Source organism: Alligator mississippiensis, chromosome 1 (assembly GCF_030867095.1).
Source record: "Alligator mississippiensis isolate rAllMis1 chromosome 1, rAllMis1, whole genome shotgun sequence".
Taxonomy (NCBI): Eukaryota; Metazoa; Chordata; order Crocodylia; family Alligatoridae; genus Alligator; species Alligator mississippiensis.
In genome coordinates, this window is record NC_081824.1 from 138,242,328 (window position 1) to 138,265,399 (window position 23,072).

Genomic DNA, 23,072 nt, shown 5'->3' on the forward strand with positions numbered 1-23,072 from the left:
AACTGGATGCCTTTAAGTCGGCAGGCCCGGATGGGCTCCATCCGAGGGTGCTGAAGGCACTGGCCGACGTCATTGCAGAGCCACTGGCGGGAATATTCGAATGCTCGTGGCGCACAGGCCAAGTCCCGGAGGACTGGAAAAGGGCTAACGTGGTCCCCATTTTCAAAAAGGGGAGGAAGGAGGACCCGGGCAACTATAGGCCGGTCAGTCTCACCTCCATCCTTGGTAAAGTATTTGAAAAAATTATCAAGGCTCACATTTGTGAGATCCCGGCAGGACAAATTATGCTGAGGGGAAACCAGCATGGGTTTGTGGCGGGCAGATCGTGCCTGACCAATCTAGTCTCTTTCTATGACCAGGTTACGAAATGCCTGGACACAGGAGGAGGGGTGGATGTCGTATACTTGGACTTCAGGAAGGCCTTCGATACGGTATCCCACCCCATACTGGTGAACAAATCAAGAGGCTGTGATGTGGATGACTGCACAGTCCGGTGGGTGACGAACTGGCTAGAGGGTCGCACCCAAAGAGTCGTGGTAGATGGGTCGGTCTCGACCTGGAAGGGTGTGGGCAGTGGGGTCCCGCAGGGTTCGGTCCTTGGACCGATACTCTTTAATGTCTTCATCAGCGACTTGGACGTGGGAGTGAAATGTACTCTGTCCAAGTTTGCAGATGACACAAAGCTATGGGGAGAAGTGGACACACCGGAGGGCAGGGAACAGCTGCAGGCAGACCTGGATAGGCTGGACAAGTGGGCAGAAAACAACAGGATGCAGTTCAACAAGGAGAAATGCAAAGTGCTGCACCTAGGGAGGAAAAATGTCCAGCACACCTACAGCCTAGGGAATGACCTGCTGGGTGGCACAGAGGTGGAAAGGGATCTTGGAGTCCTAGTGGACTCCAAGTTGAACATGAGTCGGCAGTGTGACGAAGCCATCAGAAAAGCCAATGGCACTTTATCGTGCATCAGCAGATGCATGACAAATAGGTCCAGGGAGGTGATACTTCCCCTCTATAGGGCGTTGGTCAGACCGCAGTTGGAGTACTGCGTGCAATTCTGGGTGCCACACTTCAAGAAGGATGCGGATAACCTGGAGAGGGTACAGCGAAGGGCAACTCGTATGGTCAAGGGCCTGCAGACCAAGCCCTATGAGGAGAGACTAGAGAAACTGGACCTTTTCAGCCTCCGCAAGAGAAGGTTGAGAGACGACCTTGTGGCTGCCTATAAGTTCATCACGGGGGCACAGAAGGGAATTGGTGAGTTTTTATTCACCAAGGCGCCCCCGGGGATTACAAGAAACAATGGCCACAAGCTAGCAGAGAGCAGATTTAGATTGGACATTAGGAAGAACTTCTTCACAGTTCGAGTGGCCAAGGTCTGGAACGGGCTCCCAAGGGAGGTGGTGCTCTCCCCTACCCTGGGGGTCTTCAAGAGGAGGTTAGACGAGTATCTAGCTGGGGTCATCTAGACCCAGCACTCTTTCCTGCTTATGCAGGGGGTCGGACTTGATGATCTATTGAGGTCCCTTCCGACCCTAACATCTATGAATCTATGAAACCCCTGGTTCCAGTCTCGAGTGGAAGACTGAATAGCACAAGGATCCTTTGTGGGGGTATCTGAAGTACATACACATACTGGGCAGTGCTGAGCTGTGGGATCACTGTGGCTTGAAATGCTGTTGACTCTGCTTGGGCCCAGCCCAATGAGCTATATGGCATTGTCCCAGGTGAGCGGGGATGCCGGGAAACCCCCGCAGTGGTAAAGGGTTCCGCTTACTTCCCGCAGGGCCAGAGGAGCCGAAGGAAGTCCACGCGCCGGCACTGCCGGCGCAGGTCGTCAGCCTGGTGTTTATCCGGCTGCGGCTGAGTGGCGGGGGCGGGGCACGCCGGCCGGGAGAAACAAAAGGCGGCCCCGCCGAGGCAACGGGGCAGCTGGACGAAGGAGGCTGGGGAGAGAAGCTCCAGCAAGCAGGGAGTCAGCCGCCACCTGCGGAGTGTGGGAGCGGAGGAGGTGGAGCCAATCACGGCTCTGAGAAACGGAGCAGAGCAGCTGGCAGCTGTGCTGGTGGAGAGACCAGCACTGAGACTATCGGCGGAACCGGTGGAGAAGCCGGTGGCAGCGCTGGTAGCCGGACAGAAGGGGGAGCTCGCTGGATCCCAGGTTACGGAGTGGGGAGCAAGGTCAGCTGCAGCGGGAGCGGCAGGAGCGGCAGGGAGGCCAGCTGCAGTAAGACAGAAGGCACCGGTGAGGCAACCGGGTGCCTAATACAGAGCAGAGCCGGCAGGAAGTACAGCACCCCCGCGGACCCCTGGGGGAGCGCAGGTACGAGGACAGAGGGAGTGGGCTGGTGTCCCCATAGGCAGTATGCCCAGCCCAAAGACCATTGCTGACGGACGGCGTGTTGAGGCAAGGGGGTGACAAGCCAGGGGTGACGTGGAGACCCCCAAGAGGAAGAGCCTAAGGTGGTGAGTGGACGGGGTGTAGGGGAGGACGGAGCCCCAAGGTTACCTGTCGAGGGACACGCCGACACAGGTGGGTACCCCAAGGGTGGGCCCCCGCACTGAAGATATCATCAAAGTCGTGGCAGGCGAGTTCAGGGGCCCCCCCGATACCAGCCGGGGTAACCTCCGGGGTACCTTTCCAGAGTCAGGGCGCACGAAGCCCGGGGCTCAGGCAAAGGCGGCGCACGAACACCTGGTAGAGCGGAGGCGGGTACAAAGTGGTGCATTGGCCGGGAACATGGAAGACCCAGACATGGCAGCCTACGCCGGCGCCCAACCCATGCCTATGACAGCGCTTGAGGTTTTGGGACAAAACCTGCAGGCCCTCACCCAAATTGTCGGCTCTCAGCAGTAGATGTTTGACCAACAGCAAGAATGGCTCAGGCGAGGCCAGGTATCTTTTAAGATGCCAAAAATGACAAAGGACGATGACCCCAAGGCATACATAGAGGCCTTCGAGCATCACGCCTTGATGACCGGCCTTCCCCAGGAGCACTGGGCCAGCCAGTCGGGAGCCCTGGTAGTCGGGGTGGCACAGGCAGCCTACCGGGCCATCCCGCAGGAGGAGGCCCGGGACTACGAACGGGTGAAACAAGCCGTACTCTATTGACTAGAGATTAGCCCAGACTATTACCGGCACCTATTCCGGGCTAAGAAAGGGCCCGACGAGAGGCGTTCCCTGGTGCTACTACAGCTGCTGCGGGACCTGCTTGACAAATGGGTGAGCCCAGTGGGGTCCGACCGCAAGGATCTGGCGGATCTGGTCGTTCTGGAGCAGTTCCAGATCGACCTGGAAGAGAGGACGCAGCGCTGGGTGCGGCAACACGCCCCTCGGAATTGTGAGGAAGCGTTAAAGCTGGAAGAAGCCTACGCAGCTGCAGAGGCGAGTTATCTGAAGGAAGAGAAACCCGAGGCCAGCATCACCGCCTCTGAAAGAGGCTGAGTGGCGGCGGGCCCCTATCTGGGGTGCTGGCAAAGACGTAGTATGTTTCCGCTGTGGGCAGAGGGGGCACCTCTCGCGAGAATGCCCCATGCAACCCACTGCACAATGGGTCCCAGCTAATCAACCCAGAAGCTTCCCTGACCGGCGCCGCAACACGGAGGTGGGGGAACCTAAGGATTGTAGCTACGCCAGCTGTGAGGGAAACGCAACGTGGAGCCGCCCGATCGTCAAAGCCTGGGTGGACGGCCAGCCTGTACGGGCCACTCTTGACTCCGGGCGCGCCCAATCTATGGTAAGAGCCGACATGGTCTGACGGCGAGATGGAAGGGAGGCCCCACCAGTGATGGTGGCCTGCCTCCATGGTGAGACCGAACGCGTAAGGCGACAATGGATACAGCTGCGCGTCATGGAGCACCAAGGGGAGCTACTCGTAGGAGTGGTGCCGAAGCTGGCGTGCAAGATGCTACTAGGCCGGGATTGGGCACCCCTCTACGATGTGCTGGAGCGAGTGAAAGACGTAGAACTCACCCGTAAAAAGATGGGAACCAGCGAAGGGTGGCTGGGCGAGGAAGAAACAGATCCGACCGATGTCAAGGGACCCATAAACTTCGACCTAAGCCGTATCTCCAGTAGCCGACAGTTCCAGGAGGCACAGAACGAGGACCCGGAACTCAAAACCCTCTGGAGACGAGCCCACGAGGACCGGGATGAGGCCACATCACCCAGAGGAGAGCAACCCCAGTTCGAGGTAAGGAACCACCTCCTCTATCGCGTGCCAGGGCCCAGGAGGGGGGGCCCCGCAGAAGCGCAGCTGGTGGTCCTGAGACAGTTCCGCCAGGCGGTCTGGCAACTCGCCCATGCGAGCCCATTGGGGGGCCATTTGGGGCGAGATAAAACCCTGGCCAAGGTAGGACGGTGGTTCTTTTGGCCCGAGATGGGAGAGGAGGTGGCCCGCCAATGTGTAGCCTGCCCAGAGTGCCAGAAGACCCGGACCGAGCGCCCAGCTAGGGCCCCTTTACAGCCAATGCCGGTCATAGATACCCCCTTTGCGAGGGTAGCCCTAGACATTGTGGGACCCTTACCCCGTAGCAGTTCCGGCCACCAGTATATTCTAGTCATGGTGGACTACACGATGTGGTATCCCGAAGCCGTCCCATTGCGAGCCGCCACGGCTCCCCGGGTGGTGGAAGAATTGATAAAATGGGTCACAAGAATGGGGGTCCCTAAAGAAATCTTGACCGACCAGGGCAGGAACTTCATGTCCGGTGTCATGAAGGTGGTGTGTCAGACCCTGCAAATACGAACCGCGGTGTACCATCCCCAAACCAACGGGCTGGTGGAACAATTGAATGGCACCCTAAAAAGAGTATTGAAACGGTGCATCCAGGGGGATCCTCGGAAATGGGATTTGCTGTTGCTGTTAGTCCTATTCTCTCTCAGAGATACCCCTCAGGACTCCATGAAGTTTTCCCCATTCGAGCTGGTCCTCGGGCATCGCCCGAGGGGATGGCTGCAGGTCCTCCGAGAAGAGTGGGAGCGGGACGCCGGGGGGCTGCAGGACCCAGCAGGGTATTGACAGGCTTTCCAACAAAGGATACGAACGGCCCAGACCATAGCCCGTGAGAATTTGAGAGACGCCCAGGCGCGGCAGAAGGAGAGATATGACAACAGCACCAAGGAGCGGGTCTTTGAACCTGGGCAGCAGGTACTAGTGCTATTACTCACGTCCACGAGCTGGTTCCTAATGCAATGGCAAGGCCCCTTTGAGATCCTCTGGCAAGTCGGGCCCGTGGACTATGAAGTGCACCGGCCAGGACATCGCCGGGAGAAGCAAATCTTCCACGTAAACTTGCTGTGGGAATGGAAAGAACCGATGGGCTGGGTAACTTTTGGGGAAACTGAAGGGGAGGATTTGGGGCCCCAAGGGCAACAGCGAGACGGGACACCGTCCGGCGAGGTAGAGCAGCTAATCAGGATAAGAGAAGACTTGTCTGAACCACAGAAGCAGGAAACACAGAAGGTAATTCGGGAATTCCAGGATGTGTTCTGCAAAGAGCTGGGGTGGGTCCAGGGCACAATGCATACAATTAAGACACCCCCTGGGGCTATAGTAAGGGAGAAGTGGAGGCCCATTCCGCACCACTTGCTAGATGCCGTGTGGGAGGAGGTGGACTCCATGCTGCAACTGGGAGTGGTGAGACCTTCCCGAAGCCCTTGGAGAAGCCCATTGGTCCCCGTACGAAAGCCGGATGGGTTGCTGAGACTATGCATTGATTATAGAAGGTTAAACGCACTGGCAGCCTTTGATGCATTCCCCATGCTCCAGGTGGACGAGTTAATAGAGAGAATCGGAGAAGCCCAATATATATCAACGCTGGATTTGCCCAAGGGATACTGGCAAATCCCAGTGGCCTCGGCCGACCGACCCAAGACGGCCTTTGGCATGCCCTGGGGCCTATACGAATTCGTAAGGATGCCCTTCGGGTTACATGGGGCGGCCGCAACTTTCCAGCGGTTGATGGACCAACTGTTGGTACCCCACGCGGGTTACACGGAGGCCTACATCAACAACATAATCATATACTCACCAACCTGGACGCACCATAAGCAGGCCCTCCAGGCCGTATTGTCGGAGCTAAGGCGGGCCAAGCTTACAGCGAACCTGCAGAAATGCGCCTTAGCAAAAAGGGAGACCAAATACCTAGGATTCCTGGTGGGCAGAGGCACTATCAGACCCCTGGCCGACAAAGTAGAAACGGTGCGGAGTTTCCCAGCCCCTCAAAATTGCCGTCAGCTCCGATCATTCCTGGGGCTGACTAACTACTACCGGAGGTTCGTGCCCCACTTTTCAGAACTGACGGCTCCCTTAACAGAGGCATTGAAGGGGAGGAAGAACGGGGTGGTAAGGTGGACGGAGCAGATGGAGTAGTGCTTTAGAAAATTAAAAAGGGCCCTCTGCGAGGACGTGATAATGCACACTCCTAACTTTGGGAAAACTTTTGTTTTACAGACGGACGCGTCCGAAACAGCCGTGGGGGCCGTCCTCACGCAGGAGGAGGAAGGAATTGAAAGACCTATAGCATATGCCAGCCGCAAGTTGACGCCAGCAGAAAAGAGGTACTCCACAATAGAGAGGGAATGTTTGGCCATACGGTGGGCCGTGGACCATTTCCGATATTATTTAATGGGCCGAGAATTCAAGCTAGTAACGGACCATGCCCCGCTCCGATGGCTAAGCACTTCCAGGACCGATAATGCCCGGATCACCCGATGGGCATTGGCCCTACAGCCTTACAAGTTCCAAATCGTGTTCAGGCCTGGAAAGTCAAACACTGTGGCGGATTTCCTGTCTAGGTGCAACAGCAGCGACTCGGGCGAAACAATGGAACCACAGGTGAACAAGGCAGACAACTCCCCCGGTGGGCCCCGGAAAGGTAAAATAGGAACGCCCCAAGGCATCTTGAGGTGGGGGTTGTGTCCCAGGGGAGCGGGGACGCCAGGAAACCCCCGCGGCGGCAAAGGGTTCCGCTTACCTCCCGCAGGGCCAGAGGAGCCGAAGGAAGTCCACGCGCCGGCACTGCCGGCGCAGGTCGTCAGCCTGGCGTTTATCCGGCTGCGGCTGAGTGGCGGGGGCGGGGCACGCCGGCCGGGAGAAACAAAAGGCGGCCCCGCCAAGGCCATGGGGCGCCTGGATGAAGGAGGCTGGGGAGAGAAGCTCCAGCAAGCGGGGAGTCAGCCGCCACCTGCGGAGTGCGGGAGCAGAGGAGGCGGAGCCAGTCGCGGCTCCGAGAAACGGAGCAGAGCAGCTGACAGCGGTGCTGGTGGAGAGGCCAGCACTGAGACTATTGGCGGAACCAGTGGAGAAGCCGGCGGCAGCACTGGTAGCCGGACAGAAGGAGGAGCTCACCGGATCCCAGGTTACGGAGTGGGGAGCGAGGTCAGCTGCAGCGGGAGCGGCAGGAGCGGCAGGGAGGCCAGCTGCAGTAAGACAGAAGGCACCGGTGAGGCAACCGGGTGCCTAATACAGAGCAGAGCTGGCAGGAGATACAGCGCCCCCGCGGACCGCTGGGGGAGCGCAGGTACGAGGACGGAGGGAGCGGGCTGGCATCCCCATAGGCAGTACGCCCAGCCCGAAGACCACTGATGATGGACAGCGTGTTGAGGAGAGGGGGTGACAAGCCAGGGGCGATGTGGAGACCCCCAAGAGGAAGAGCCTAAGGTGGTGAGTGGACGGGGTGTAGGGGAGGACGGAGCCCCAAGGTTAACCGCTGAGGGATGCGCCGACACCGGTGGGTACCCCAAGGTTGGGCCCCCCCACTGAAGATATCATCAAAGTCATGGCAGGTGAGTTCAGGGGCCCCCCTGATACCAGCCAGGGTAACCTCCGGGGTACCTTTCCAGAGTCAGGGCGCACGAAGCCCGGGGCTTGGGCAAAGGCAGCGCACGAACACCTGGTAAAGCGGAGGTGGGTACAGGCATATCATGAGCCTTCTGGCTTTAGACTAATATTATACATTGTGTGTACTGTATATAAGTAGGTACAAAAGCATTGCTTAATATGTTTATGGAGTACCTGTGCTAAAACTTACAGCAGATTCAAAAAAGGTAAAATGCATCAATTCTGGATAAGCTACCTATATGCAAATTATTCTTGGTATGCTCATTTCAAAATCAGTGTTTTCAAATCTGCTCCTCACTTCCATGTGCTTAGGGAGAGCAGTAAGGAAGGGAGGAAAGCAGCTGGAAGGGGAAAAAGATGGGGGCAGGGGTCAGAGGGCAAAGAGAGCACCTGACCTCCCCAGATTTAGTTTATTTCCTGTAGCAATGGAGAGGGGGAACAAATTCAAGGCAAACTTCGAATAATTAGATTCTATACCTGGAAAATTATAACAGATCTATAAATTTTCGACATATAAAACATAATTATTGGGGTGCCATCTTATATTCAGGGTCATCTTATATTTGAGTAGACATGGTTCTTTTAATTTGAGTTAGTTAACATGCGGTAAAATCGGAGTTACGGCTTACTTTTTTTTACCACTTGTATGTAGTACTTACCGCAACGTGGAATATTACAAAATTCCCAGCGTTTACTTGGATCGGTGGTGAAACACCAAGGCCGGGGCTCCCCATCCGGGTTACGGCAATAATTCATCTTCAGATCCTTGTCTGGCAAACTGACAATTAAAAGTCAAAATTAAGAATATGAATTGCTAGTGGCTGATGGTGTGGATTGCCCCTCCTATGGCACAGTGGCCTATTTCAAGTTCTCAGATGCTTGGTGATGAGTGTGGCCTACTTCAAGTGCTCAGATGCTTGGTGAAGAGGGATCCGGGTTTTCTGTTTGCCATGGAAAACATGGTAAAACCCGGATGATCTCATTTTAAGAAGAAAAACTAGGATTTTCTCCTTTAACAGAGAAAAACACAGGAAATGGTTGGTTTTGCCTTGCAGGCAGGTAGAGTTCTAGCCTGCAAGGGGCTAGGAGGAGTGGGAGTAGGGTGATCAACAGGGGGTGCCATGTGCTTGTGTGTGTGAACATATGTACGTGGCTGGCAGGCAGCCTAGAGAGCGGGACCCACAGGTAAGTCGGGGGGAAGGGGGGGGGGATTGAGGCTTCCATAGGGAGGGAGGGAGGGAGGAGGGTGTTAGGCAGGGCTGGGGCTAAGGCTAGGTCTCCTGCCCAGCTGGGGTGGCACATGGGGCTTGGGGTCTGTGACCCAGAACCCAGGGCCCAGGACCAGGGTGGGAAATGGGACAGAGTGGCATTCAGCTCATCCAGGGGATAGAGGGGGCTGGGTCCCCACTGCTGAGTGCAGTCCTGGGGAGGGCATGGCAGGCATGTACCCCCCAGATTTGTGCATGAATCAGGAGCAGGGGTGGGCTGGCTGCAGGGGGCTTGGGCTCCCCACCCTGCTGCCTCCCAGCTTATGGGTCCCGGTGCAGCAGGGCAGAGCAGGGTGTGAAGGCTCGGTGCCACCGCTGCAAACCCTGTGCAACCATATTGAAGTACCCCTTGCTCACCCAGCAGCAGCAGGGACCACAACCCCACACCACTACCCCCGCTGCTGCCAGCTGGCCAGGGGGTGGCTTGCCAGGGCGGCACAGGACTCCTAGTGGCAGCACTGAACTTCCCTGCCTGGCCTTGCTCTGCTCTGCCACATCGGGTCATAGATTCATAGATTGTAGAGTCAGAAGGGACCCAAAGGATCATTGTGTCTGATCCCCTGCCCCAAGCAGGAAAAGGATCGAGGTCAGACAATCCCAGCCAGGTGCCTATTTAAGAATTTCTCCCCTGTCACTTCACTCACCCCTACTTGACCCAGTCAGGACTTCAACTCAGATCTCCCACATGGTAGGCAGAAACTCTATGACACAGCCACCACTGCTACAGAGGCCTGGCAGGCAGGGCGCCAGGGCAGAGAGTCCTGAGCCTGCAGCAGGCAACCCATAGTTCCCCACCACCACAGGCTCTGCTATGGCCATGCCACCCATGGGACAGGGAGAGCCAGGCTCTGCACTCTGCTGCAGCAGCTACTGCCTCCCACAGGCAGCAGCTGGGGCTCTGGTGCTGCAGTGGGGGGCAGGGGGCTGCAGACCCAGGTCCCTGGCACTGTAGCCCTGGCAGCTGGGGGCCCTTCCAATAGGGGTGGAGAGGGTAGAGGGCTGTGGGTAGGGAGCAAGGGGCATGAGCAGGGCTGGGAGGCTGTGGGTGGGGAGTGAAGGGCACCAGCAGGGCTGTGGGGGGGTGTGGGTTGAGAGTGAAGGGAAATGGTATGGGTAGGGCACTGGCATATCAGGGCTTCTCAGCACCACAAAGCAGCAGTGGGGACGGACACAGCTGGACCTGCATCAGGGTGGGCAAGGGGAGCTCTGATTTTCCATGATAAAAAACCCAAAATCAGATGCAAATATTTGTAAGTATTTAGAATTTATTTTATTGCATTTATTTATAGAATGTATTTTATTGATGGCACAAAGGAAGTGCCATATATTTATGTGACTGAGGCATGGGTAGGTTTCCAAATTGCTTAAAAATTGTAAATATATCAATAAAATGTTGTGCTCAATTGATACATACATACATACATACACACACATATATATATGTGGGGGATTAAAATGAAATGCCACTATATATATATAGAGAGAGAGAGAGAGAGAGAGAGAGAGATCTATATATCTATAAAATTAAATGCCACTATATATCTATAGATATCTATATATATCTATATAGATATAGTGGCGTTTCATTTTAATTGCGGAAAAACACAGATTTGGGGGGTTTCAATCCGAGAATTCGCAAAACTTTTAACAGAGAATTTGCTTTTTTTAAACAGAGAAAACAAGGATCCCTGGTGATGAGTGTGGTAATTCTGCACTGGTAGTGACTTACTTTGCAGGGATGTATCCATGAGAATGAGGCTTCTGAGCATCCCATGGCTGGCACTCGAGCCCAGACTCTGTTCTGGAAATGTTGCCTTGGTATTTCTCCCCGCTGCAATGCATGCACTCCTCTGTATTGGTAAGAACAAATGGAAACAAAGAAGCAGGTAAGAAGTCAAGAGAATGATTGGCCTATGCACTTCCTTCTTTACTCTATCATCAGTTCAAGAACTCACTCCGAGGTTAAAAAAATACTGTAATCATAAAAAGGCTCTTTTTCTTGGGGGGCAACTTTACCTAATCAATTATATTTATTTCCTTGATCTATTTAAAAAGCTAAAAAACTATAGTGAATGTTGAATTAAAAATGGTTTAATTTTGTAAAACTAAGATTAAAAAACTGATGCCTTATTGTATTGCAGTTTTATACAGACAACATTTCGTATGCAGACAACAAAATGCGGACAACAAAATTGTACAGCCTATAAATGGAATGTATGCCATTCTTTTGCTGGGAAATGGCCATTTCTGTTGAATTAATGGTTCAGAAAGTGATTTATACAATCAGCTACTCTGTACTTCTTTGTGATCGGCCCGGATAATACCTATGGATTCCCCAAGATTCATTGACATTACTAGAGTTGCTTCCTCTGGTTAACTGGTAATAAGAACTCTGTTTCCATGGGGTACTGAATGATGACATTAACTACTAACATTCTTTCAGTTTAAGAATAAGATCTAGATGAATCCAAAACCTCCGAATCAATATTTCCAGTGTTCCCTGAATTTACTTAAGGGAGTCACACCCAAGTTCAGCAGAATTGTCTACATGGGGCCTAGCAGTGGGACAAAGGAAGTGCCATATATTTAGGAGCGTCAACTTTGTTAAGACTTCAGCTACCCCTTGATTGGCTCAAGGTCCCCCTCAGGAAGCTTGAGGCATCCATCTGAAAATGATAGCTCTTAGTTTTCATTTGTTTCTTGACTACAGAAAATAATGTAATTTTGTTGCAAAAAAACCCACAGCTCCACAGCAGGTCAGAATGTTTTTAACTTTATGGAAGCTGTGTTTACTTTGTGAATCACGTTTACACACCTAACAGCACTAACATTGTGTGACACCCTGCTGTACCCTTAAAAGGATCTCAAGGCACTCAAGGGTATCACATCACACTGGTTGAGAATTGCTGATTTTAAAAAATGAGGTGCACCAAGATCCATCTTTTTACGTGCCGAGCAAAGGAACCCTGAAACCTGTAGCAGCTGAAGGCTGCAATCAAAAATAAAGTCAAATACATGCAAGGGCTACAAATCTGCAAGGTATTTAAGCCAATGCCTAAGTTTAAGGTAAAAGTTGACCTGTTGATATTGAACGAACTATTCTCATTGCTTAAAATTTGGCACGTGCTTAAGTGCCTGCTCATTTAAGGACAAAAACTACAACTCTCTTAACTACTCTAAACAATCGTTCTATTAGCACCAGCTGATGTGGCCAGGTAAGGGTCTAAAGTTTCTCTAAGGGTACATACAGATGTTCAGGAGATTAGATCGGGTTAAAACTGGCCACCTGATCTAATTTAGTTTGTCCATGTGCGGACCTTACACTTAAAGAGCTGTGGGGTTTTTTGCAACGGATGCCTTTTTTTGCAACAGAAACTAGGTCCCTAGTTAGGTTGATCTAAATGCCAAACTATTCAGAATTTCCCAGACTGAAACAATTAAAAAATGGCCAGCCTGGTTTCCTAGATTGAATAGATTTCATAGACATTAGGGCTGGAAGGGACCTCGGAAGATCATTGAGTCCAGCCCCCTGCCCCAGGGGCAGGAAGTCAAAGGATCCCAGCAAGATAAATGTCCAAATGTTTCTTAAAAGAGTCCAAAGTAGGTGCTTGTACCACCTCTGGAGGCAGTCTATTCCAGGCCTTGGGGACTCAGACAGTAAAGAAGTTCTTCCTTATGTCCAACCTGAAATGGTCTTGGAGGAGTTTGTGACCGTTTGACCTTGTTATCCCTTAGGGCGCTCTAGTGAATAGGTTTTCCCCCAGATCCTGGTGTACACCCCTTATATATTTATAGGCAGCCACCAGGTCCCCCCTGAGCCTGCGCTTTTCCAAGCTGAAGAGATTTAATGTTTGCTCCACTGAGAAGTGCACTGAGTTAGATCTGGCGCAGGTGGACCGATTTAACCAAATGTCTGTATATGTTCAGAGGCCAGCTGTGGGGCAGAAAAGCCCAGCCACACTCCAGCACCAGGGCTGTACTTTTCCTACACCCTCCCTGGCACCAGGCTACTTTTAGCCTTCCCAACCCCTCCTCCCACCCCTAGTTGACCAATCCCCCTTGCAGACCAGCTACCCCCTCCTGAGCCTGCCAGCCACACCCCTCAGCCTGAAAACAACTCTGGTGCTGGTTTTACTGGTGTTCACCAGTTCCAGGAGCCCAATCAAAGTAAGTTGGGTTGGGGGAAGGCACGGGTGGGATAGGGGAGTTGATCTGCAGGGGTGTTGTTCATCTGGGGGTAGGTGCATTCAGGGGACTAAAAACAGCCCAGTCAGGGAAGGAGGCACCCCCCCATCCCATTCCACCATCTCCACTGTGGAGCTGCTAGCCACCTCTGATCCCATCAACCCCACCCCCACAGAGCTGATAGCCCTCTGCAATCTGCCTACCTCTCCCCTCACCTCAATTTACTGAAATTGGGTTCTTGGCACCAGTCAGTGCTTGGGAAACTGGCACCAGGAGCACTTTGTGGGATTGGGACCAGTTTGGTGGGATTGGGGAGGGAGGGTGGCGGGATTGGAGAGACTGTCCCATCCAAACATCCCAAGTCCCACAAGCCCCCCTGCAAACCACCCTCTAGCTCCCAGCCTCTCACAGTCCAACTAGTACCCCACCCCAATCCCTCCTACCCTTCTCCCTTCTCAGACTTACCTTAGATCAGGATCCTGGCACCTATCTAATCACTGAGTTAGACTGGGCAGCCATTTTTAACCCAGTCTAATCTCCTGAACTTCTTTGTGTAACTTCACATATGTTCTTCTCATTTAATGTTCTTAGATATACCCATAGGAAATCATTCTTAGAATACAAAATAAGATGAGGTAATAATGCAGTGTAGCAACTGGAATTAAGCTAAGATGTCTTCACCTGTTATTTTCAAAGACAGATGTCATTTAAAAGTATTATACCGACCTTAAGGAACTGCTCCATTACCACTGAGGCCTACCAAAATAACAGCAAATGGCTTATTCTGCAAGTCACTTGAGTAAACTGTAGAAACATGAGTACATTTTTTGCAGGATCAAACTAAAAGTTTGCTGTCAAGGTCTCAGACAAGATGACAATGGGATCAAGGAGCTAACATTTCCCTAGTTCAGTGGTGCTCAACCTTTCTCCTAGGCAAGCTGGATGGGCAGTTCCCAGTCCTTCTGGGGGTCAGGTCCAGCCAGTGATCCTGATTTGACACTTCAAGCAGACATGGCAAGCACCATCCAGCCATGCAGAGGGATGTAAGGGGGCAATGTAGCCCCAACCCAGCCCCACAGGGGATAGGAGTGTGGCACAGCAGGGGAGAAGGGAGCATGGCATTGCCCCAACCCAGTCCAACAGAGGCATGGCTCAGCCCTGATCCAGATGCAGGGGAATAAGGGATTGGCCCAACCCCAACCTGGCTCTGCAGGGGGGAGGGATGCGTGGCTTAGCCCCAATCCAGGTGCAGGTAGAGGGGGACCTGGCTTGGCCCCAACCAGCTGTGTGGGGCTTGGGGTTTAGGTATTTGGCAGGGGTATTTGGCAGCCTCCACTGCCAAATACCCCAACCCATGGGGAGCCCTGTGGGCCAGATACAATGGCTTTGTGAGTCACGTTTGAGCCATGGGCTGGAGGTTGAGCACCCCTGCCCTAGTTCATAAGAAGATGTATATATAATTTAACATACTTAAAGATGTCTTGTGATTAAAATAATGGCATATCCTGACCTTCACATTCTGGGATGTTACAGAAATCAAATCTTTTTTTAGGATCTGTGGTATAACACCAGGGTCCATACACATCCTTATCAGGATTTCTGCAGTAGTTTTCTTCTAATCCATCATTAGGGTTACTATCAGGTGTAAATCTGTAATAAATTTAAAATGCCATTATAGGGAGAGGGAAACATCTTCGCTTCTTGAGTGATTTTGGTCTTCAGTCATATATATGAATGACCACAGGAAAAATAATCCTTTTCTGTAGCCCAGAGCTGATATCTGAATATGCAGGGTAATCTGTAGCTGTTGGGCACATCCACACATGCAAGCACATGCGCTTGCAGTAGCTCAAATAGAAGCAATGCAAATTTGAACCAGAGCTTTTTGCCTCAGTGCACGTGCCTGGACATGCACTTTGGTGTGGGGCAAATTGTGCCACTTGGGACAAAACAACCTTGCCTGGCTCCTCCTGGATCTGTGCTGTCCCCAGAAGTATAAAAAGCTGCCCTTTCTTGGCCCCATCAGTACAAAAAGCTGCCCTGGAAAGCAGCTCAGGGCTACTCGCTCTTAGGAGCTTCTGGGACCCGGCCAATTGGTACCTGGGGACACTACCCTTTGTGCCAGCTGGACTGCTGTAGCAGCCTTGAGAGTTCCCTGCACCCTCTACCCACTGTAGCAGTCTGGCAGTGGGGGCTGCTGCCTGGCTGTGACCTGCTGTGCACCTGCCAGACCCGGATGGGGACTGAACAGCCAGTAGAGGCATCTGCCCCTCTGGTAATTAAAACAAAAGACCACTATGTATAGAGAGAGAGACTGAGAGGCAGCGATCAGTTGGGCAATGTGGATCATGGGGGGACTGTAGGGGGACTGCTCAGGAGGAATGGGTCCTCTGCCACTCACAGGATGCAGCCCCCCTGCACAGCTGACAGACTGCCCCCCACAGGGGCTACAGCCCCATGACAGGGGTTACAGTTTCCCCAACAGGGGCCACTTGGCCCCCACACGGACTACCACCCCAATTGCAGGGCCCACTTGCCCCACCCCGCTTGCTCCCCCCGCCCCCTGGATTGCCGCCCTGCCTAGCCCCATCTCCACTGGCTCCTGTAGCACCTCTGATGGCTGCCCCACCCAGCCCCAGCCCCTGTTTGCACCCCCACACCCTATGATGGCTGCTCCACCCGGTCCCATCCCCTGCTTGCGTGCCCAGCCCCCCCCCCAATGGCTTCCCTGCCTGGCCCCATTCCCTGCTTATACCCCCATCTGCCCCACCCCAATGGCTGCCCCACCAAGCCCCAGCCTCCCTCCCGGCACTTAAAAAAAAAAGCCCCACATTCACTGGCAATAGCAGTTGCCATCAGGGTCAATGGGGCCTCGTGTGCGGAGGGACTCTGCTGGGCTTTTTTTTTTTTAATTGTTGGGATGCTGGGGCTGGGTAGGCCAGTGATTGGATGGGCCGAGGGGGGCAGGCGGGGGAGAGGCCAGGGTGGGGCAGTGATCGGGGGGCTGGGGGAGTGGGCAGGGGATGGGGCCGGGCAGGGCAGTAATCAGGGGGCTGCGGAAGAGGGCAGGGCCAGCTGGGGTCCCCCCCATGGTCCCCACCCCGCTCTTCCAGCCCTTCCCACCCCCTACTTACTGGCATGGAGCCCTGGTCCAGCTCCCTGCAGCTGGCATGCTGCCTGCCCTGCATGGGCAGGCAGTGTGCTTCAGCATCAGGGCAAGAGCTGGCTACCAGAGAGTCTCTGTAGAGGACCAAGGCTCTGTTTGCCTGCCCCACTTTTTTCTCCCATGATTTTTTTTTTACCCCTGGATATCCAGGATCTAATTTTGCCTCTGCACTGCAAATTTTCAGCATGGGGAATGTTTTTTCATTCCCGCACATGCCTCGTGCAGCATCTCAAAGGGCTTTGAGATGCTGCAAGAAGCACATGCATGCTTGTGTGGATGTGCTCATTGTCTCTTCAGATACTTGAATGTCATGGGTGAAAAGGCAATAGTTTTAAATCCATAGATCATAAGAAACGTGACTGTGAGGAGCTGAAAGAGACTCACCTGGGATGCCTCCCCAACCAGGAGCACGGGCTCGACTGGTACAGGACATCCACGCTGCAGTGGGAGCTCCTGGTCCACCCTAACCCGGCTTTACCACCTCAGCAGGTGAAGTGGATTGGTGCCAATCCACAGCCGGGACAATATCAGGGGGCCGGGAGCAGAGCAAAAACAGAGGGAGAGATGAGGATGAGAGAAGAGGGAAAGAATGAAGCCCGGGAGCCAGAGATGCATGGAGAGCACCTTGGGGGCAGGGTAAGTATCTGGTCAGGCTCGGAAGAGACGGTGGAGCCCTCACTATGAGGGTGAAGAGGAGGACAGAAGGAGGAAGGAAAAGAGTAGAGACGGGAGAGGGCCCAAGAGAAAGGGGAGGAGGCGGATGCACCCAAGCCATTGGCTCCGGGTTTTTTTCTTTTTCTCTGTCCGTTCATTTTAAATGCAGCTCAATTGCTGCAGGATGCTGGGCGAGCCAGAGGCAGCTGCGGCAAGAAGGAAGAGACTCTGAGAAAGAGTGAGAGCTTTGCAGGTGGAGGGAAGAAGATCGTTCCCCTCTAGTGTCCCCGCAACAGGATCGGAGAGATGAGAAGCTAAGGGGATGGGGAAAACCACCCCTCCTGCTGCCTAACTGCGGAGGGATTCCCTCTGCTCATTAAGTGGTCACATGTCACCAATCAAACTAGGCTAGGCCAAAATCAGCAGGGGATAACAGGAGGTTCCCTCCCACCCCCCAGCCGGGTAGAGAACATGGGGAAAGTCCAAGGCGGAAGGGAAGCCTCGAATTATGCTGAGACCAGCTTCAGCAGCTGTCTAGAATAATAATAATAATAATAATAAAAAAGAAAAGGAAGGAAGGAATCATTTCTGACTGGTCACTTAACCATCTCCTTTCCCAGGGCTTCAGGAACCAGGGTGGTAACCGGCGGTTGGTTGAGGTGGAGGCAGGTAGTCACCACTTCCCTTTCATTAACATCTCCAAAGAAAAAAAAATCTCTTAAAAATCAAGTCAAGGCAGGAAGGAAGAGAGAGAGAGTAGGACCCCACCTAGACTGACCAAAGATTGCAAACCCCTGAGGGGGCCAGTGGATGTCAGTGGGACATAAGGGCATGTGCCCCTACCTGGTGGCTACCTGACAGTGACTACCTTGAAGGCCAGGATATTTCTACCTGAACTTTGCTGTTTGGCTGTCAGTAGTTAAACTCAATCAGTGCTTGCCTGGTTTATTTTTTAATACACCATTTAAAAGGAATAATACTGCATATGACATATGTAAAACTTTCATACTGGATGCAAAAAGAAATGCATGGATTTCACATGGGAGAGCTCTCAGTAACTAGGATGTGATACTAACATGTTAGGGGTAGTTAGTCATTAAGTCTTGTTGCTTCTCATTTAATGCCACAAAATTATAGTCATAGAAACAGACAAAGGGCTCTTCAGTGTAACTTCTAACCCATTTGCCACTGTAACATCTCTTACATGAAGAAATGAATTCCTGGCCCCACTGAAAACAAAGGCAAAGCTCTCATTCTTATCAAAGGGACCAGAATTTATCTTAGCAAATCTTTTGCTTATTTATAAACCCGCAAATTTGGCCACAAATGCTATATTGGACTTTGATCATTTTGCCCATTCCCCCCGAATCACTGCAGAGTAGTTTACAAAGCTGCTGAAAATATGCCTTTCACAGGCCTTCCTGAAAAGAAATAAAGAGCAGGGAGAGAGGAGGAGGAAATGATTTCTTAGAAAAGAATGTAAATGTGAACATTTTAAATAATGTGTTTTGATCATGGTCAAATTGTTTAGTACAAATTTATTACAGATAAAGAACTTGGGAAGATTCAGAAGAACAAATACACAAATATGAAAAGGCCATACCTAGGTACATGAGGTTCAGTGTCCGCCCACTTCTGGCAACTCACACCATTCCGAGTTTTGGATTCTGTTCCTCTGTAATCCTCTCCTTTTCCTCGCCTACATTCTAGAAGATACACTGAAGAGGAAAATAAAGTTTCATAAATCGCTTGATGATGTTAAATCTAAATTCTAAACTATATATGGATTCTGTCTTTGTGTAAGATTATCATGTTCATCCACATCTTAAATCTTTGTCCCTTAGGTATGGCATCGATGGCAGGGGGGGAGCAGGGTGGCAAGTGGCGACTACCCACAGAAGCTACTGGTGGTGACAGCAGGGGAGCCGGTGAGCAGCGCCTGCCTGCAAAAGCCAGCAGCGGCGTTGATAGCAGCCAATCTTGGGGGGGCATGTGCCCCCCACCATGCCCTCCGTACCAGCTGCCTATGGCTACCTGTAAATACAAGTAACAAATTTACTCGTGGTTAGTTACTGCACAGTATGGCACATGTAGATGGCTCACTGGGAGTAAATTAACTTCCTATCAGCCAGGCAGCAGGGGGCAAGAAATTGTTCCCTGCCCCTAGGAACTGCCTGCTGCTGGGGCGAACTCCACCACCAGAGCCCGGGTGGGAACAATGTCCCCCTGGCCTGGCAGCAGGCAGCTCAGTCCCCAACATGATTACAGAGTGGAGGCTGGGAACTTGTTCCCAGACACCACTCTGCAATTGTGGAGCTGAGGCTGGGAACAGGCTGGAAACTTGTTCCCAGCCCCACTCCATGATCACAATTGTGATCACAGAGTAAGGGCTGGGAGCTCCCTGCATAGGGACAGTTTCCTGCTTAGCCTGGAGCTGGCTAGGACCTGCCCCTGACCAGGAAAATTCCCAGCCAGTCCAAGGCTGAACAGGGAAGTCTGTATGTGCAGCCTGGAGGTGGCCAGGGATTGTCCTGTTTTTGGACTCCACAACTGCTGGAGTCAGTGCTCTCTGGGCAACCCTGATGGAGCTAGGGATGCAGCAATCTCCCTAACAACTGGCTGTCTGTGTCATAGGCAGTGACCCCTACAGAGCAACAAGCATGACTTCTGGCAGTTGTACAGCATGTACAAAGCACTGGCAATTGTACAGCATGAGAAGCAAACAGTGTCTTATGGTCTGAATCAGAGTCTGACAGCAAGAGATTAATCTTAGATGATTTCTTTTGCAGCCTTGGTTAAGTCATATAGATCAAAATATTCAAAAACGGGTTTACTAAACTGCTAAATTTGGAGATGCTGAATATCAGCAGCTCCCATCAATTCATTATCACTCTGGCCCTTTGCACCAACATGTAACATGATACTACAGTAATTTTTATTTCCCAATGCCAGACTGGTCCCAATGTGCAATTTAGTGCAACCTCAGGGTTTACAAATTCTTTAGAATAGGACCTAATACTGATGAATGTCACCTTGGTGCACATATGAAACATCCTAATGGAACAGGGGTGGACAAAATGCAGCCTGCGGGCCAGATGTGGCCCACCAGGCCATTCTACCTGGGCCATGGGACCCCTAAAAAATTTAGAAAATTAATATTTATCTGTCCCAGGCTGCCTGTCATGCAGCCCTCAATGACTTGCTAAAACTCAATAAGTGGCCTTCCACCCAAAATAATTGCCCGCCCATGTAACAGAGTTTAATACAAGGAAATCTGCACAGATTACACTTACTGGGCACATTTACATGTTTATTAATGTGCAGTAGTTACTGCACATTTAATTTAGTACTTGCTTAATGAAGTACTAACTAAATGCTCAGTAACTCACACTACTGTAAAGTAGTGTCAGTGCATGATTTTTTGTGACGCTTACTGTGTAGTAGCCTAATATTATTGTGCAGTAGCATATTACAACAGTTTTTACCTGACACACTCCTGCAGTGTTATTAGGCTAATGCACATTAAGCATCTTGTTTAGATGTGCCCACTGTTATCTGTTCATATAGACAGACTATCATCAAACATCCCAAATGCAATCCCACTTTGCTTTTACTGCTTGACCCCTAAGCCACGGATTTTTGTTTGTGCATTTTTTCCTCACTTAAAATAGGGTTCATAGCGGACTAGTTTATAAAGGATGCAAAATGGGCCATGGTGATTATTTAATTTCTTTTCAGAGATGTTCTGGTATCCTTCTTTATTTCTTTTTCCCACCCATCCAATCCCCATGCACAGACATGTTATGGTGTCTCCTCTCAGGCTGGTAAAAAAATTATTTTCTCTCTAGCCAGGAAGGATCAGGTTTGGTTTGGTTGGTTTCAGTAATTTTAAACACTGACCCTCAAAGATTTTTGTTGATCCTAAGTTTTATTTAAAATTTCTTAGTGGGACTTCCAACAGAAGCCAGCCGAGGAGCATCATTCTCCTTTCACATCCGCTGGTGCATATCCAAAGTAACTCAATAGATGCAAATTAACAAACAAGGTACAGAGTGTTAAGGTGGCACAGAGACTTACCCTGTATCAGCTGTTCCATAGTGGGTGCATCTACACGAGATGCTATGTTGCTGTAGTGATGAGCTACATCACCGCAGCTCATTGCTATGGCAACGTAACATCGATGGGCATGAACCATGACACTGACACTGCTGCGCAGTAGCGTCAGAAATTAGTGCTGGCACTGCTCAGTAATGGCAGTAACAGCTGCACAGTCCAGCACTCATGTAGATGTGCCCAGTAAGTAGGAACTGCTCTTTCCCTGCAGTAAATGGAAAACTTTATTGGGACAACTTGCCTAGGGTGACCATATGTCCCATTTTTGCCAGGATATTCTCACTTTAAACATCTGTCCTGGGTGTCCCATCAATTTTGTCCCATAAACACTTTTATCCCATCTTAACTGGGACAGGTGTTTAAAACATGACTGTCCTGATAAAAATGGGAATTTTCCACACATACACCTACACATACACCTACACACTCCTGATCTCTGATTCTCTACACACACTCACATTCCCTCTCCTGCTCACCAGCACACTGAAATAAGACTGGCACGCGAAGACAACTGGGTACGCCAAAAACCCAAGGTGTGCTGATGGGTGGTAGGTAGAAGGGAGGAGGGAAACAGTGTCCTATTTTTAGGCCAGTAAAATATAGTCACCCTAAAGCTTGCTTCTCAGGAAAACAGGGATAAACTACCACAGTTTAACTTTCACTTACAGGAGGGTCAAAACAGGCATACAGCCAGTTCTGGTGGAGCAGCTGAATATTCCTATCCCCTCTTTAACTCACTGTAGCTTCTTTGTCCATCTAAGTCAGAGGAGAATTAAGCTTACTTCTTGTTTATGAATTTGGATCTAGATTTTACTAAAGCTTAGAGGTAGTTTGATTCTGAGGTTTCAGTTCAGGTCTCTGTTTAGTGTAGTCAGACTACTGCAACCGTCTGCAAAATCTGGAGATTTTGACCAGGGAGTGCCACTGCTCCTGCTGGGATTGAAAGCTGGAGGCTCCTGGCTAGAGGATCTTGCCCCTTCATTCAGGTCAGGTCAGGACAGGTCAAGACCAATTGACATACTTGGGGTCAGGAAGGAATTTTTCCCTATGGTCAGACTGTTATGGGCTGCAGGGATTTTTGCCTTCCCCTGTAGTGGGAGCATGTCCCTCTACTTGGGATCTCTTGAGTATATGTTAACAACCTTTTACAGAAGCAGGACATTGGCTGCCATGGTTCCCCTGCTTTACCTGTGGCAGGTTAGGTTGTTATGTAGTGTGTTAGGGTTGATGGCATTTTTATAAAGAGGTTAGATTATGGATTTGTACAGGATGGTTTGGATGGGAATGATCCTGCCTCAGACAGGGGGTTAAACTAGATGACTTTTGGAGGTCCCTTCCAGCCCTATTTTTCTATGATTCTGTGATTCTATTGTATGAAAAAATATCTTGTCTTTTGTAGGATCTTTAGCTGGAAAGTGTTTGAATACCCTGAATGGTTTCGCAATATATTAGCATTCAAAACCAAAGGAATGAACACTAAAGCAGTCAAATGTTGACTTTAACTCTTTCTGTTTGCATAAGCTCTCCTCAGTTTGTATAACCTTTAGGTTTTTTTCTGTCTGCTGACAAATATCCAACTTTGAACCCTAAACTCAAGCTGTCATTCTTTTGTGTTAAAAATTTACAAATTGATATGACCCAATGCTAACTTGTCAGTAATAGAGACAAAATTACCCTTCTGTATTTTTTACCATGTTTAAGGAGGCACTCATGGGGAAAACTGCACAGATTTTTTTTCCTATCATGCCCCATTTGTTTTTATGAAGGTTAAAACCAAAAAGGGTCATCAGATCCCATTCCCATGTCATGTGCTGATCTGTTATTGTTATAAAGAAATAATTG

The 23,072-nt window shown here is 51.0% G+C and overlaps 1 protein-coding gene across 2 annotated transcripts in view; it reads right to left on the reverse strand.

The window, feature by feature from the left end:
• Positions 1-23,072, reverse strand: part of PLG (plasminogen) — a 77,211-nt gene that overhangs the window by 31,868 nt on the left and 22,271 nt on the right. For both annotated transcript variants that reach the window (XM_014596762.3, XM_019479886.2), the window contains exons 4-7: positions 18,721-18,835; positions 14,808-14,947; positions 10,842-10,962; positions 8,504-8,622 (exon numbers count right to left, since the gene is read on the reverse strand). In XM_014596762.3, coding sequence (XP_014452248.1) covers positions 8,504-8,622; positions 10,842-10,962; positions 14,808-14,947; positions 18,721-18,835 — 495 coding nt within the window. The remainder of the gene's footprint in view (positions 1-8,503; positions 8,623-10,841; positions 10,963-14,807; positions 14,948-18,720; positions 18,836-23,072) is intronic.